This window comes from Molossus molossus, unplaced genomic scaffold (genome assembly GCF_014108415.1).
Source record: "Molossus molossus isolate mMolMol1 unplaced genomic scaffold, mMolMol1.p scaffold_m16_p_12, whole genome shotgun sequence".
NCBI lineage: Eukaryota > Metazoa > Chordata > Mammalia > Chiroptera > Molossidae > Molossus > Molossus molossus.
This window is the reverse complement of record NW_023425347.1, coordinates 57,809,585-57,827,486: the sequence shown is the minus strand read 5'-3', so window position 1 is coordinate 57,827,486 and position 17,902 is coordinate 57,809,585. Positions and strand designations below refer to the sequence as shown.

Below are 17,902 nucleotides of genomic sequence, written 5' to 3'. Positions count from 1 at the left end.
TGCCTGTCCAATGCAAAAAAAATTTTTGTTTCTGCCTCCATATGTTCATCTGTAAATATCAAAGTCCCATCATTGTCCAATTATATTAATTGAATATGTAACCGTGATTATCAGAAAAAGAAACAATAAGTTTGGGAAATAACCTCAATCCTTCTTAGAGGTTCAAAATATAAACTATAAAGATTCTGAGAAGTTATACAGTAGAGAAATCTCTTTAACTTAGTTGAACTCACATTTACAAATCATATTGATCAGAGAATCCCTTCTTATAAAGTTATATCTTTTAGAACTACTACTGGTAGAGCACAGGTTGGAAAATGCTACTTGGAAACATGGCCATGATCCCTTGGGTCTAGCATCTGAAGAAAAATTGAAAACACTTTCGTTTAACTGCTTTAGCGTCTTAACTGCTTCCTAATATATTTAAAAATATACCAGGAGAAGATCACAGAACTCAAATTTGAATGTAAAAGTACTTCATCTTTTAGATTAAAACAAACTTACCTGCATTGAAATAAGAATGAAGTCAATTAGGCTCCCAATTCCGCAAAACCCTACAGTGCAAAACTTTAACAAACCTAGAAAAGAAAGTAAAATCATTTACAACCCGGAAAATCTATAAATATTAACAAACTTTTCCATTTCCCAATAAACCATTATATACACCACAAACTCTTTATATTAAAGAATATAAAATTAACACTTAAAAAATCAATCTTCACCTAAAAATATGAGAAAAGTTTAAAGGTTCCTCTACATAGAAAAGCCACAATAAAAATAAATATTAAGAACTGAAAGAAAAACTCGATGTAACCTTACAAAATTTTGTAAGAGAAAAAGCATAAGGAAATAAATCTTTAAATCTTGGTACATCAGAGTTAGAGAACAACTTTTAATACTAAAATTTTTATTTATTTATTTAGACTTAATACATTATGTCTAAATTTTAATATACATTTACAGTAGAAAGTCCAAATAAAGACTGACAAGGCACAGAAAAATAATCAGGAAAAAACACGGATGTTATAGTTAAATTTTCTTATTAGTAACCCAATTATCTTGAATTTATCCTATACTTCTTTCCTAAGCATCTCATGTTGATTAACTTTAGAATCAAAATAACAATTCTGTGCACTATATATACACCTCTGGTCTTGGTCCCAACCTTAGAGCTAAGGTACTAAAATAGACAATAAAAGAGTATAAACGAGATATATACAAGAACATGAAATTAGAAGAGGTAGATTAGGGGTCGGGGTGGAATGAGTAATCTCTCTTCTATATTTAAACTTGAGTTGCTTTCCAGACATCCCTTTTGAGACATGAAAATGGTATGAAGCAAGACTCTTTGTGAAAGGGCAGTGCTAAGTATCAACTACATATAGATGTCAGCTAAAATCACAAGAGTGGATGAGATCATCTCCTGCACACAATTTGGAAATACACAAAGAAGACTGAAATATGTAGGTACATTAAATGATTTTTCCCCTTCTTAGTATTACACATATAGCAGAATAATGTTGTAAGTACTAGAATAATAGATGTTGGAAGTAATTTTAAAACTATAAATTATAATAATTATATGAAATTACTTTTAGTTTTTTCTTCAAAACACTTAGGATATATTCCTAGAAGCGAGAGGATGGGGTCAAATGGCAGTTCCATCTTTTATTTTTCTGAGGAAACTCCACACTATTTTCCACAGTGGCTGCATTAGTCTGCATTCCCACCAGCAGTGCACTAGGGCTCCTTTTTCTCCACATCCTCGCCAGCACTTTTTTGTTGATTTATTGATGGTAGCCATTCTGGCAGGTATAAGACACCTCATTGTCATTCTAGGGATATATTCTAAGAATTCTGAAACACCAATCAGAATGAATATATGCATCCCTATGTTCATAGCAGTGTTATTTGCAATAGCTAAGATCTGGAAACACCCCAAGTGCCTATCAGCAGATAAGTGGATAAAAAGCTGTGGTACATTTACACAATAGAATACTATCCAGCTGTAAAACAGAAGGATCTACTACCCTTTGAGACAACATGAAAGGACCTGGAGATTATTATGCTAAGTGAAATAAGCCAGTTCAGAGAAAGACAAAATCACATAATCTCACTTTTATGTGAAATCTATTGAACAAAATAAACTCATGAATAAAATAAAGTCATGAATAGAATAGAATCAGAGGGATGGAAACATGGAACAGACTGACAAATCTCAGAGGAAAGGGAGCAGTGGGCAGGGCCGGAAGAGATTAACCAAAGAACTTGTAACTTATATGCATATATGCATTGTCTAGGGGGGCAATGAGGGGATATCTGTAATACTCTCAACAATAAAAATAATTTTTAAAAACTCTTATTATCTACCTAATATTTTATATTTGATTACTGTCTCATGGAAGCCGCATTAGGGAAGTGTCTTATTTTATTATTGATTTGCAAGAGAGAGAAACATCAATTTGTTGTTCCACTTGCTGATGCACTCATTGGTTGATTCTTGCATGTGCCCTGACCAGAGATCAAGCCCACAGTCTTGGTGTATCAGATGACAGTCTAACCAACTGAGCGACCGGCAAGGCTGGGAAGTGTCTTGCATCTGTTTTATTTACTCCTGTGTCTGTAGTACCTACAACATTGTTTGGTACATGGTAGAGGCTCAATATTTGTGGAATGCATGACTAAATTTTCTCAGCTTTTCTGTTTCCTAAAGACCCCTAACTTTTTATCCATCATCTTATATAACAATTCCTTTAATTATTTTTTCATCAGTTGCATTTTATTATTGTTGCTCCAAGAACTTATTCACTCAGTCAGTATACTCACTCATTGCATTTCTGAAATGCATCCCTCTTCACAGTGCATTTATAAATTTGGGAACATTTCCCTTCCTTCAATTTGTTTATTTAAAAAATACTAAGAATGGTCCAAAGAAAAGTTTGCTACTTTATGAAAACAATATAACCATGTCAGACAGAGCCTTTGCCCTTGTCATCCCTCCTTCCAACGGATGTCTTCTTGTAGCTCTTCTCATCTCTTAGTCTACTTAAGAGAAGCCTTCCTAATCTGCCCATCTAAAGTAGCATGCCACCGTGGCCGGTTTGGCTCAGCAGTCAGAATGTCGGCCCTGGTACCAGAGAGTCCCGGGTTGGGTTCCCGCTAAGAGCACGCACCTTGGTTGCAGTTTGTCCCCGGCCCCTGTTAGGGTTGTGTGGGTGGCAACCAGTCGATGTGTCTCTCTCACATTGATCTTTTTCTCTCTCTCTTCCTCCCTCTCTCCCTCCTGCTCTATCTGAAGATAAATACAAAAATATCCTCGGGTAAGGATAAAAAATAAATAAATAAAATAAAGTAGCATGCCATCCCCACCCCTACCCTCAGCCCAAGCACTCTATCACATCTCCCCTAGTTATTTCCCTCATGGTGCCCATAGGAAACCTGTATTGGCCTCATTCACTGGTTTGCTCATTCATTCTCTGTCTTCCATTGTCAGGTAAATTCCTAAAGACAGGGTCCTATCTGTCTTATGTGATTCCTTGAACAGTACCTACAGACAGTAAGAGTTTGATAAATGTTTGATGTATGACTATCAAAAAACAAGATACAATCTAAATGTCTAACAGGGAGAAAATATCTCAAAAATTTCAGGTACATCTAACAATAGGACAAAATACTAAGCAACTGTTTAAAACAATACTAAGCAACTGTTCTAAACAGAGAAAGATAATTAATTCGTTCAAATCTAGATATTCTGCTGCTAACTCCTTCTTAAAAGTGCTTCAAAATGAACTGAAGTTCCTGTTCAGACAAAATATTAGATAAGGGATTATGTGTATTAGGGACTTTAATAAATGTTACCTCCTCCTGGAAAACACATTTAAGAAACTGTAGAAAAGATCCAAATGATCCTTAAGCATTTCAGAAACCTGCAAGCTAATCTACAGTGACAGAAAGCAGAGGAGTGCTGGCTTGGGAAAGAGCAGGATAAAGAGGGCTAAGAGGCAGAGATTACAAATGAGCATCAGGAAACTTTTGGGAATGATAGATATGGTCATTATCTTGATTATGGTGACTGTTTCACAGGTGTATACATATGTCTAACTTATCAAACTGTACATTTTAAATGTACACTTTATTATATGTCATACCTCAATAAAGCTGTTTTAAAAGATTTAAAGAACTAAATTAGTGGTTTAAAAGAAAAACTTCAAAGTTTAAAATCATTACATTAATTTATATCCAGTCTCAGTCTAAAATGTGACATTAATTAACTATGATCCATCTATTTCTATAAATTTAAGATAAAGAATTACTTAACTAATGAAGTTGCTAATAATACTATAAGATAGGAAGAACACTAAGGATTAAAAAAGATAATGAGACAAAGTAAAAACTTAGGATAGTACAAGGTACATGGAAACCATTTGATAAACGTTAGCCCAGCTGCTGCGTATGCTATCACTGTTTCTATTACTACTACAATCATTATTAAAATCAAGAAATTTAGATAACATAAATCCACATTTTTCACAGTAGCATCATCTAACCTAGTCTCATCTCTTGCAAATTCCTTCTGCCTGGGTTACAGCCCAACAAACTAGCCGAAGTTCTCTTAATGTGCCCTGCTCTTGTGTCTCCTTCATCTATCTGCATTTATGTGCACTACACTGTTCTCTGCTTTGCCTCCTCTTCTCCCCACCACTATTTCCAATCATCCAGCTGACCCCCCAATAGTATTCTAAAATGTCTAAAAAGTCTTCTCTAATGCCCCCAGGATGAATTTAGTGCCATTCCTAGATTTTTTTTTTCAAATTTGACAACTTTAATGTTATTGTGTTATCCAAATGTTCATAGATGTACAATTCATACTTGCCTCTTCCCCCCAAAAACTTTCCTGTTTTAGACATTCTCAAGTAACAGAAGAATGGCATTTGAATTTTCTCCTTACAAAGAAACTTCATACAGAAATGACAATACTTTTTCATATCTGTTACCATGCAGGATGCCTGATGGGCTTCCCCCATGCCCTCCTACCAAAAAAGGTCAATAATGTGAGCTACTATGTGATGCACCAGGTACAGGGCACACCCTGTCTCGAAGATGCTGAAACCATTGTTCTCCTCCAGCACCTAGCTCACGATCGTTTAAACAGGTTCCTCTTTGGCTTCTCTAGCAAAATCCATGCCCTCCTCCATAACCACCTCATCCACTGCCATAGCAGTCATCAGAGTGACTGCTTCCACCATCAGTCAGGGAGGCACGCGTGCTGGTGCTGCTTCATGGGAGCTACCACATCTCTCCTATGACTGTCTGTAAGAGCCTCCATTCCGATATTCAAAATTATCTCTACAATGACTCCTGCCATAGCCATCATGATCACTGTGTCTTCTACATGAAAGCTCACCCGGGAACATGAAAAGCCATAATCAGGGTACACAAAGTCTGTAGGTAATGTGCTATAATGCTTTCTGTGTTGGGAATATGGATCATCTCTGCTTGAGTAACTCCAGACGTCCTAGGACGGATCCGAAAAGCTGGTAGTCAAATCGAAAGCCAATTTGAGGTGAAGAATATGGAGGCTTCCTTCGCCTAGTCCGAGGAGGTCTACCCCAAAGGGAGGGGGACCTCGGGGTGATCTCGCTGGGGCCTCCACATGTTGTAACCCAGGAGAGTCAACCTCACTCGTACACAAAATAATTTTAAAATCAGGGCTGTGTCATTCCCATGCCTACTCAATATGACACTGAAGGAACAAATTATAGCAATAAATTATCTTACTTATACATAAACACTGATCAACTTGAACAAAAAGTAGTACACATTCTAAACAGCATTTATTAAAACCAATACAAACCATTACTTTTATACATTTCATTATTTTGAGCATCAATCCTAGTTATTTAAAAGACAGAGGATATCTGTGAACTACTAAGAACAGATTGACTTCTTTCTCCCCCCAAATAAAGAGTTTTCTTTGTACAAATCCTATTTACTAACTTCTTATTGTGGAAAGAAATATCAGCTCTAGATTTTAAAAAAATTGTTTTAAAATTCCAAATAAAAGTGTTTCTAATCAAGAAGAATCCATTTTTATCCTGAACCATTACTATGTTTTCAAAAAGATTATGCTACCAGATGACATTGATAAAGCTCATGTTTTGAGTGTACTTTATTTATACTTTAGTAACTTAAACTTCACATTTTAAAAACACAAGTTCAATAAAAAGATTAATCTAGATATAAAATAAAAAAAACAGAGATTAATTTGGAGTATTTAAAAATTTTTTTTGTATTTTTTGGTTTTTTATAAGTTGAGTCTTATAAATACTCTTCTGTCTGCATAACTGTTTCAGAGAACACAGATTACTTCATATTGAAGTCGCTGTTGCCAAACCACAAGTGTTGTATAATGATTCAGTTATCATTATTCTTCTTGTGTCTGTACCTATAAAGGAAAGCTTTCAAATCTTAGAAAAGTTTAACCTACAAATCCCTTTATTTGTCCTATGATATGTGGATATTATACACCAGTCCAAAGTGGTAACTTCAAACTTAAAGAAAAAAAAAGAAGACTAAAACCAAAGATTTTAAAGATATGGACTTAAAAACACACAACACTTTGTTATTCTCATAAGAAGAAAAGATTTACATTTTAAAATAAATACCACTATGAAAAGAGCATCTCTCCTATTAACTCCTTCAAAAGAGTTATTGAGAATCTATAATCTTTTAATGCTACAGATAGGCAAAACAAAATATGCTAGTGCTTGCATATAAAATATGTCACAGATGTCACCATGATTAAAAACACAAAGAATATTATTTTAAAAAATAAGGCTTTGTGGTGAAAAAAAAAAAAAAGGCTTCCAGCTAAAGCAGCACTGGTATATTGAGGAATAAATCAATTAAAAGAAATAAAGCTGGGTAAATTACAACATAGGAAATATAGTTAATAATGTTGCAGTAACTATGTATGGTGCCAGGCAGGTACTGGAAATACTATGTCAGGGGAGGGGGGACACTTTGTAAAGTACATAATTACCTAACTACTATGCTGTACACCTGAAACCAATACAAAATAATATTAAATGTAAACTGCAACTAAAACTTTTTTAATTTAAAAAAAAAAAAGCTAAACACTGTTAAAAAGAAACAAGATCTTCAAATGTACTCATCTAAATTTTTATTCTTTAACAACATAATATCATAGCCGTGAGCTAACAAGAAATTTGGAATATCTAATAAAAAAATTTTTTTAACAAATTTTTAGATTTTATCAAATTTTATTCAATCTCACCCCCCAACAAATGTCCCATGTCTAACCCTTAAGTAAAATGTATATAAATGAAGTATCATATTCAGCACTAAATTACTTTTTAAAAGCAAGTTTCATAACTGCATGATTTACATTTATTCTGTTCTTATAAAACTCCAATGATTAGCCCGGCCAGTGTGGCTCAGTAGATTGAGCATCAGCCCATGGACTGAGAGGTTCCAGTTAGATTCCTGGTCTGGGCCCATGCCCGGGTTTAGGGCTCAATCCCCAGTAGGGGGACTGCAGGAGGCAGCCAATTGATGTTTCTCTCTCACTTTAATGTTTCTATGTCTCCCTCCTTTCTCTCTCTCTTAAAAAGGAAAATCAATAAAAACATATTTAAAAAAAATTTTTTTTTAAATTCCAGTGATCATTCACAAAACTATTTTAAAAGGCTATCTATAAATACAACCACTGCTTTTTGTAACCATAAAGAAAGATTAAATAAGATTATAATTAAATAAGATTATGTACTAGTCAATATTGTTTTATCCAGTTAAGAATTTTTTTTTAATAGAAGTAACATTTAAATTGAAAATACCAAAACTCCTTAACCTTGGATTCATGGTAAAAATTAAAATTTAACTAAAAACATTTAAATTTTTAAAATTTATAAACATTGTAATTTGACAGAGTAGATTAGTTGATAAAACATCAAAATCTTTAACATTAAGATAACTTAAATGCAAGTAAGATACAGATAAAAATAATTGAATGCTTAAAGAGATAAGAAGATTTCAGTTAAAGACAATAAATTTGACATGCCCACTTAGCAACTCTCACTCCAAAATCCCACTAAAAAATGGTAAAGCAATTTTAAGTCATAAATCCAATGGCATAAAGATAATGGAAGATAAGACAATAGCAACAAAAACCCAAGAGCTGTGAAACAGACATAATCTTGAGAAACTGTATCCTAAACAAAAAGTCAAAATGTTTGTTGAATTAATGAACATACAAAGGTTGTTGTGATAATAAGGTAAGTTATTTAAAGATTTTAAAAAGAAAAACCTGTACACTGAGGCATTGAGTTAAATGTTAAAAATTATATTTATAGAATTAAGTTTATAGAATCTCAGACTCAAACTGAAAGGTTCTCTTTGACCAAAGCTGATAACAGATTGGAGTAGCATTGGTCTGAGACAGGCAATTCCTGGCAATGTTAGTGAACTAACTTAACATTCACTAACCAAAGTTACTACGCAGAACTTTATGCAGAGCTTTACACCTAGAGTTTGATGGTGCAAGGGAAAAATTTCACAATGTACATATCAACATATTATTATGTGCTGCAATAAGTCAAAACATTAGCTTACAGTATAGGAACTGACAACTCATCGGATACACTTCACAAGAAGCTAAAAAATCACTCATTAAGCCAAATATTTAAAATATATTTACTATTCAAAATCATCCTAGAATAAACTGTTCTAAAGAACAGTGTGTTCTCCTTCCACCTAACCTTTCAAAAAATTTTTGAAGTTAGAAATGTTTCCTAAAATATATATATATGATCCTATCCTCCTAAAAAGAACATAAAAGAAAATGCAAGGGGACTGAGGGAGAGGCTTCAGCTGTATTCTATCCATCTGATCACTATGTCATTTTACTTTCTCATTATGAATGTAGTTTCTCCACCTAACCATGCTTCCCTCCATCCATCCATAATCTAAAAAGGCTATTAAAGACTAAATTATTTTTATTCTGGCAACTCGGAGGCCTTCCATGCATATTGCATGGTTTTCCATTATGTTACAAAAAGGTATGGTTGCTATTACAAATGGCATGAACATGCAGTTACACCATCAAGAGGCCAGGACTACTACATCAATCTCTTCAGCTTACTCTGCTACCAGTCTTTCTCTGTCTAAGCCTTTTCCCACAATTCTTCCAGTAGCATCTTCTGAATGTAAATCTGACCATGACACTCCTCTGCTTATAAACTCTTAGGGCTTCTGAAAGGGTAAAGTCCAAACTCCCTAGGAAAAACTCAAAGCCTTTTATAATCTGATCACAGGCGACCTCTGCAGTCATTTTTCACCTGCCATCATTTTTTCTGCCCCACAGGCTCAAGTATCCACCACTCTTTCAACAAGCACACATGCTCCTTCATACCCTGTTGTCTTTGACATGCTATTTTCTGTAATGCCCTAAATCTCTGTAATCTGTTTACCTTCAAAACGCAGTTCAAATGTCACCTCATCCAAGAAGTCCTCCCTCACACTCCAAAGAGGACAAAACCAATATACTTCCTGTGCTCTCATAGTACTTTGTTTTGATTCTGGAATAATGTTATATTATAAATTGACCTACCAACATATTTATTTTCTTTTTAACCACTATGAATTGTGATCAGCATTATTTCCAGAGCACTTAGTTATTTACTTAGTAGGTAGTACGCAATGAATAAATGTTTGTTAACTGAATAAATTCATGTATATAGTATTTTAAACTTTGACTTCTATTTATGACCTTGTAACACTGAGCTCCAGGTAAGCCTGTTAGAAATATTTTTCCCACCAACCCCACAATGAGGATTCCTTTTGATCTCTGGTGGGTAGCAACATGGAAAAAATAAGATTAGCTTTGCTAGCTGAAAAGCAGAGCATTCAGAAACTTTTAAATTTGCTCAGTGAAGGGCTAATGTAGAAGCAGAGTGCTACAGTAAATAAAGCATGATCTCTTGAGCCAGAAAATTGGGGTTCAAATTCAGGTCACTAACTGAGTGTCCTTGGGTAAATCTCTTAATCTCATGACAATTTCCCTATCCATAAAACAAGAATGATAATAACAAATATGTCACAGAATAAAGCAAGGCCACTAGTCAGTAAATCCCTTAACCTCTCTGGTGACAATTCCCCTACCTGTTAAAGAAGATTTAAAGAGGATGATAAACTCAGAGAGCTGTAAGACTTAAATAATGGCTGGCATGTGAAAGTACTGCTTAAACAAAAGCTATCATCAAATGTAAATAGTTTCCATAAGCTTTAGTGACTATGGTAAATGTGAAGATGCCAGCCAGGAGGAAGGTATGGGGAAGGATGCTAAGGGTAATACTAGTCAGGCTCCACACAAGCTTATGCTGGCTGCTGTGATTCTAAGCCCAAATTCTCCTGAAAGAAGCGGTTTCTATTCCCAAGCCAACACTGAGAGAGGTTCAGGAAGAAGAAAATATTTTGGGGAGAGATATGCATTATTAATAAAGTATTTATAGAGCACCCACTATGTGCCCTGCACTAGCACTGACAGCTCAGGTCCACTGACCTAAGTGGCTGCACTATCTTGAATATGTGTTCTCATAAAGATGAAAATACAGGAAAAGTCAATGTTTCTTATCCAAGCTGAAGTGTAGAACTATTAGCTCTATACTCACAGAAGAACATTCACTATTCCACTCCAGGTACATGGAACTTACAACTATTAATAGCTTTCAGAGATTTAATCTGTAAGAATAGGTACATTTACCCACAACACAAGTTTCACAAGAATTTTTTAAAATGAAACATACTCACCCAAGGCAGGGTATCCAAGGTAAAATCGATCTGCTCCCAACCATCCAAGAAAAAGAGACAGTGCAACAGCCACTTTATATGAATAGCCATTTCTGCACAAAATTAGAACCTGAGTGTGACCTTTATATATTTCGAACATGTAACATTTTAGAAAACAAAACTGCTACTTATTGTTTATTTGCTAATTGGTTCATTCATCCATTCATTCATTCATTTAATGTGTTTTGGGTAGCTACTGCATGCCATGCACTATTTTAGGCTATTGGAATATTTTAGTGAACAAAAGAGACAAAGATCCCAGCCCCTAAAGAGCTTACAATCTAGTGGCAGCAAGCAATAAACATATTTTAAAAGTAAATCATATATTATATTAAGAAGGCCATACATGCTATGAAAAAAGATTGCTAGGGAAACAAACAGGAGCCATTTAAATAGAATGATTAGAGGGCTCACTGAGAAGGTAGCATCTGAGCAAAGACCTTAGGGAGGTGAGTCAGCCATGTCATGCCTCTGAGGGAAGTGTCCCAGACAAAACAACTGCTGTTACAAAGGCAGTACACCTGACATGTTTGAGGTCTATTAAGGAGGCCAGTGTAGCAGGAATGGACTAAGAGAAGGAAGAACAGTAGAAAACAAAGTCAGAGGGGGAATAGGGGGCAAAGAGGGCAGCTAACTGCAAGGCCTTGAATACCGTTATAAAGACTCTGCCTTTTCTCTCAGAGATAATGGAAAAGTACTGCAGGATTTCTTTTCTTCTTCTTCTTTTTTTTATTGAACTTATTGGGGTGACATTGGTTAGTAAACTGAAAAATTTTAAATATGATCTAATTTAGATTTTAAAATAATCACTCTAGCTGCTATGCTGAAAATAGACTGCAGGGGAGTATTTGTCACAATAGCGCTGTATTACAAACCACCCCAAAACTCAGTGGCTTACAGTAATAAGCAATTATTCTCATCTTTGTAGGTTACAGTTGGCTGTGGTTCAGCTAGTCCAGGTTGGGTACAGCTGGAAGATGCTGCTTCAGGCTGAAGTTTGGCTGAGTTTGAATCTAGGCTATGGATTTAGTTCAAATCAGTTCCACTTAAGTGTTTCTTGGGCCCAGGGTGAAGGTGCAGCATTTACTTGAGGCAAGTTCTTTTCAGGACATATCACCAAGGTACAAGAGGAAAGCTAAACTTTACCAGCGCATTTTAGCCTCTGCTCGTTTCATACCTGCTAACATTACACAGACTAAATGAAATCACATACATGGTCAAGTCCTAAATCACTGGAATGGAAAGTATACACTGCCCAGTTAAGAGGGACTGAGATGGATGAATTTGATGAACAAATTCAAACTCCATAGGGACAAATAAGTTTGAAGGCTATTATAGTTACCCATGTGAGAATTAACAGTGTCTTGACCTGGAGTAATAGCAAAGGAAATAGTGAGAAGTGACCAGATTCTGGACATGTTCTGAAGCACAGCCAACTGGATTTTCTGATGTTTTCAATTTAAGGTATGAAAAAAAAAGTAAAGATAATGCTAAGAATTTTATCCTGAGTAACTAGGATGAAGCTAGCATTAACTAAATTGAGGAAGGCTGCGGATGGACTAGATCGTGTAAGGACGATCAAGATTTCAGTTTTGGACATGTGAGTTTGAGATATTTATCAGACATCCAAATAGAGTTGTCCAAAAAACAGCTGGATTTACAAGTCTGTAGTTGGGAGAGAAGTCTGTGCTGGAGCTATGAATCAGGGAGTTACAAGTATATAAGAAGTATTTAAAGCCATGAAATTGCCATGTGAGTACAGATAGATAAAAGAAGAGATTCACAGACAGAGCCATGAGATACTCTAACATTAAGAGCTCACAGAAAAGGAGAAAGCAGAAGGAGAATGAAAAGGAGCTAACAGTGAGGAAGAAGTATAGCTAGTAGGGTACGGTGTCTTGGAAGTCAAATGAAGGCAGTGTTTTGAGGAAAACAGAGTGATCAACTGTGACATTGTGAGTGATGGATCACATAAGATAATGGGGAAGGGGGGAATTTACCACTAAATTTAACCAAGAGATCATTCATGACCTCAGCAAGAGCAATTTTGATGACATAAATGAGGACAAAAGACATAATAGAGCAGGCGTACAAAAGATTGGAAGGAAAAAATTAAAGAAAAGTATTAGAAAACTCCTTTGAGGAGCTTTGCTGGAAAGGGGAGTAAAGAAATGAGAGGTAGCTGGAGTTATCATTTTAAAGTCAAATCTGATCATGCCAGTCTCCTGCTTACAATCCTGTTTTTTTCCATTATACTCACAATTAGGACATTTTCATGGAGTTGGGGAGATGTCAAACGGCCTAGAGATCCTGTTTATGCATCTAATATTATAAGGGTGTCAAATTTTATGCTGATGGCAGTGGTACCCCATCTACACTGGAATGGGGCACCAAACTAGAAGTAGAGAAATAAATTAGGAGGCTTTGTAGACACTCAAGCTATAACCTACTGGATAGTAGCAGTGGAAGAGAAAAGTGTACAAAATTGGGAAACATTAAGAAGGAAGAAACAATCAAATAAATGTGGGGCATGAGGGGAAAGGAGAAGCAGAGAATAACTCCCAAGTTTCTGCCTAAGAAACTGGGTAGCACAGGTGCCATTCACTAAAACAAAAGAGGAAATGAAGGAAAACATGACCGATTCCATTTAGGACCTTAATATATAAATAAAAAACAGAAAAGGACAATGAATATAATTTGGGGGATATCAGGATTTAAGAAAGGAAGGAATAAAAGGAAACAAAAAAGTGTTTTATATTAGAAGTTCAGAAAAAAAAGTATTTTAAGAGAAGGGAATGCCAAATGCTGTAGAAAGATTAAGATATGGACTAAAATATGCATTTGATATAGCAACAAAGATCAGTGATAAATTTTGGCATGGCCAAAAGCCATACTGCATTATACAGAAACATTTATAAAAGAGAAAAAAGAAACAAGCCTTTAAAAAACCTTGGCTAGGAAGGGAAATGAAATTAGAAAAGCAATTATCTATAAAAATAAATCACCATAAAGAGTAATCTGAAAAACTGGTGGTGTAGTAGAGATTGTCTAATTATTCAACAAACCATTTCTCTTTTTCTCATGGACATACAGCTAAACTACATAATCTAGCCCACCTTGCAGTTAAGTACAGCCATAATTGAGTTTTGTCCAACAAAACTCAATTATGGACAGAAGTGATGTATACCATTTCCAGGTCTGGCCCATAAAACACTCTTACAAGGGGTACCCTTTCCTCTTTCCTATCTGCTAGCTGAATGGAAAGGACTCTAAGGACTAAATGGAGCAACCCTCACTTCCTCACCTTACCGAGACCTCCAAGCCAACACAAATTGGACTACAGCGTGAGTGAGAAATAACTTTTACTGTGTTACACCACTGCAACTCTAAAGATATTTGTTATAGCAGTTAGCCTGCTCCAACTAATATATAATAGGTATGTGGCATGGCAATCAACCAGACATAGTTACTAGACTTCAGCTGCAGGAGAATACATTATATAATGACAATATCTGCAATATTAAGATGGAGTTTTGATCAAGTATCAATATTATATACAGAAAAACATGCAAACTGGAAAAGGGACACTCAAAAGTACAAGGATTTGTCAGCAGCTGACCAGCAGCTGGCTCTTTGATAGGCATGTATTGAATATCTTGATAAAGGAAAATGATATATCAGGTTATCTTAATTTTATGACTTATTAGAATTATCTATCAATCTAACACCCCTTGTTTAGACTCAATATTCATCAAGCAAATTCTATTTTGGACCTGTAGAATTTACTACAGAAGGGGAATAAGTTGGTCAGCAGACTTGGAGTATCTGGTTTCCTTGTTAGTTTTAATTCTTATCATAATTCACATCAGTGTCTTGTGAGCATTAGTGTAGCTTAGCTCAGTCACATTGAGTCTAATCTACCCAAAGACACTGAAAAAAAAATCAGAGTTAATTTGGAAATTAATAACAGATCATTGTGGTGTTATCATTACAGGTAATTTGAGCCTGTAAGGTCTAACCTCAGTGGCTAGCTATTCTCAACAGACAATATTCTTAGCTACTGTATTATAGCCTATATCTTATACCAGTACTTAGTAAGTTGTCATTTAGAATGTTTAGGGTAGAAAAGTCAACCTATAAATTTCAAATTTGACTAAACCATATCTAAATACTTTGGAAATAATTCCTTTTAACAAGTTTTACTTTACTAATGAGAACTCTCGGAACCCAAGAATCCTGAGTGATTGCCGTGGGCTTAGAATCTAAAGCCCCTCATTAATTCAGTGAAATAATTCAGGGTCAAAAAAAAGACTCTACTAGTAATTTCTAACAATTCTAATAGAGCTTATAAAGTCAAACAGTGGTTATTTCTTGATATAACTTCAAATAGGTATCATCAAATAACTGCAACAATGTATAGTTAAAAGGTAAAAATATAGTGCCAGCAATTAATAAAAGTGGGTAAATCTAAATTAGGTATTTAATACAAAGCAGAAATATAAAAATAAAATGTTAGCATTACTTGTAGCAAAATTAAAAGCAAGCTTAGAAGTCCTTTAAACAAAGAATATTCCTAACAAAATAAAGCCATTTGTCTTAATATCCCAAACTAACTTTTGAATTCTGTTTTACATTACCATTCATCATCCATACCTACTACAAAAAATTAAACCAAGTTTCAAAATACCTTTAATATGCAAATGATTTAATAGTTTTTTTTTTTTTTACTACAGGCACACAATCCTTTATTTGAACTCTAGAAATTCCCCAAATTTTGAAAACAGAATTTTTTTCAAAACTCATTTGGAAGCCTAAATGACTGAACTGACATAGCATAAGGCCGTTCTGTCTTTATGTATCCCAAGTAGTGAACTATAGCGCTTTACTTGGTTGGTAAATTGCACTTATAAAACAATAGACACATTTAAAGTAGAGGTTTTCTGATACAAGCAAAAAGTTTTAAGTTAAATTAGTGCAGAATTTTCCCCATAAATCAACTTTTTATCTCTTCATTCCATGCAATCAAGATACAACATAGGTAAGTAATCTGAAAATTCAGCTTCAGTGATGTACTTACACATTTCGGCAAGATACAGGCTTGAGAAAACCAACTTCATTTCCAGTAAAATGTGTTTCATTGCCGCTGAAGTCCTTACAAGTTATGTTGGGTGCTGGGAAACATGGAACTAAAGGCAGAAAAAGGCAAGAAACCATATTTTTTTCCTGTAGAAGAGGTATGTAATTATGTTTTTTTAAGATTAGAAAAGCACACAAGAAAATACAACATATAACAAACCACCTCCCAATATAACATATGACATGAGATTTTAATTTAGATAGGATTATAGATAGAAAGACAGACAGACAGACACACATTCATGCACAAAATAAAGAAAATATGATTTGGTGATCTCAACACAAAAATTAAGAATTGCCACAGGGGGTCAGATGCATGACCCACCTAGTTCAATCTCCTGCTTCTGACAAAGAAGACAAGGGAAGAAATGCACAATATTACTGTCCTTACTTCATCTCTAGGATAAAAAATACTTCTAGAATTTTTCTTGGTAACTCATTGGACAATTGGGTAATTCATTAAGTTTAATATAACCTGATTTTACATTTTGAATTTATATCAATTCTTGTAGATGATGCCTGCCATAAACTAAGATTCTTATTTATTCTAAATAGACTTTTATTGCTCTAAATGTATTTGTTTCTGTATTCTCTCTAGCATTTATGTAGTATATGAATTAAGAATTTAGCAATTTTTATCTTTACTCCCAAATGACATAATAGTAAGAGGAGTAACACAGAGCTTCCACAGGCACTGTCCTGCAGCCTTTATAATCTCATGGAGTAAGAGCAAGAACTCTGTAATGAAAATGACCTGTCTGAACATTGCCTCTTTCAGAACCTTGGATTCCTTATAGATAAAAACAGCACTAAAACCACCTATGTCACAAGATCACTGAGGGGATTAAATGTGATATAAATTACCTAGCACAAGGCACAGCTTATAGTAAGTATTCAATCAATGTTAGTGCCTTTTCCTCCTTCACCATTTCTGACTTAAAGGTACTAATGTTTTTTAGGCTAGTTTCAGTAAATACTCATCTTTATGTTTAGTATCAATAATATTTTTTGAGAAGATAAAAATATAACTTCTTATAATAATCTAAAAAAACAGAGACCCCAGAATTTTATTATGAAAGGAAAATGGTACTTGTCTACTTCATAATTATCTTCTTGAGATTTTCAACAAATCATTGTCCTATTTTAGGCTAGAGGAGTACACTGAGAAAATGATGCCAGAAAAAAACCCTATAATGACCTTGTACCCTTTTGTTGGGTATATAGTTAGACTATATCAATCCATTATTGTTCAAATGTCCATTTGCTCCATAAATGTTATTGATTACATTTATATTTCCAAAACGAGTGTGTATACTGAAAAAGCACAGATTCAGTAACAACTGAAAACCATTTATTTAAGGTGGGGGAGGGCGGTAAAATGAAGGGAAGAGGGAGAGAGAATAAATAAATAAATAATTATACTAGGAAACGACTCAGGGAAGATACTGTAATTGAGTCACAAATTTAGCTCTGAACTTCCTGGTAGTTAAGGCAAAAAGCTTTGCATAGCTACTGTGATATAACTGGAAGAGATCAAACCAATTCACCTCTAAACAACGGAAGGAAGTGGGTTCTGTTCAAGATACAAGGGAAACAAGGTATTATAGAAGGACCTCAATAAGAACTTTTACAAAACAATAAAGGTTTTTCACATGGCCATTTCTTACAGACTCCATATATAAGCAAGGGCTTATAATGTTAAGCACTACAGAGATGGGACAGAAGTTAATTCTATTTATGTGCAACTGTTGGGCTGCCTTTGATATAGGGATAAAATATACTGACGTTTTACTTTTAAGATGTGTTTATTGATTTCAGAGAGAGAGAAACATCTATGTGAGATAAAAACATTCACCAGTTGCCTTCCATAGGCCTCTGACCAGGGAATCAAACCTGCAAC

The 17,902-nt window shown here is 34.7% G+C and overlaps 1 protein-coding gene across 2 annotated transcripts in view; it reads right to left on the bottom strand.

Moving 5' to 3' along the window:
• Positions 1–17,902, bottom strand: part of TM2D1 (TM2 domain containing 1) — a 40,569-nt gene that overhangs the window by 11,191 nt on the left and 11,476 nt on the right. For both annotated transcript variants that reach the window (XM_036256319.1, XM_036256321.1), the window contains exons 3-5: positions 15,944–16,052; positions 10,828–10,919; positions 505–578 (exon numbers count right to left, since the gene is read on the bottom strand). In XM_036256319.1, the coding sequence (XP_036112212.1) occupies positions 505–578; positions 10,828–10,919; positions 15,944–16,052 (275 nt within the window). The remainder of the gene's footprint in view (positions 1–504; positions 579–10,827; positions 10,920–15,943; positions 16,053–17,902) is intronic.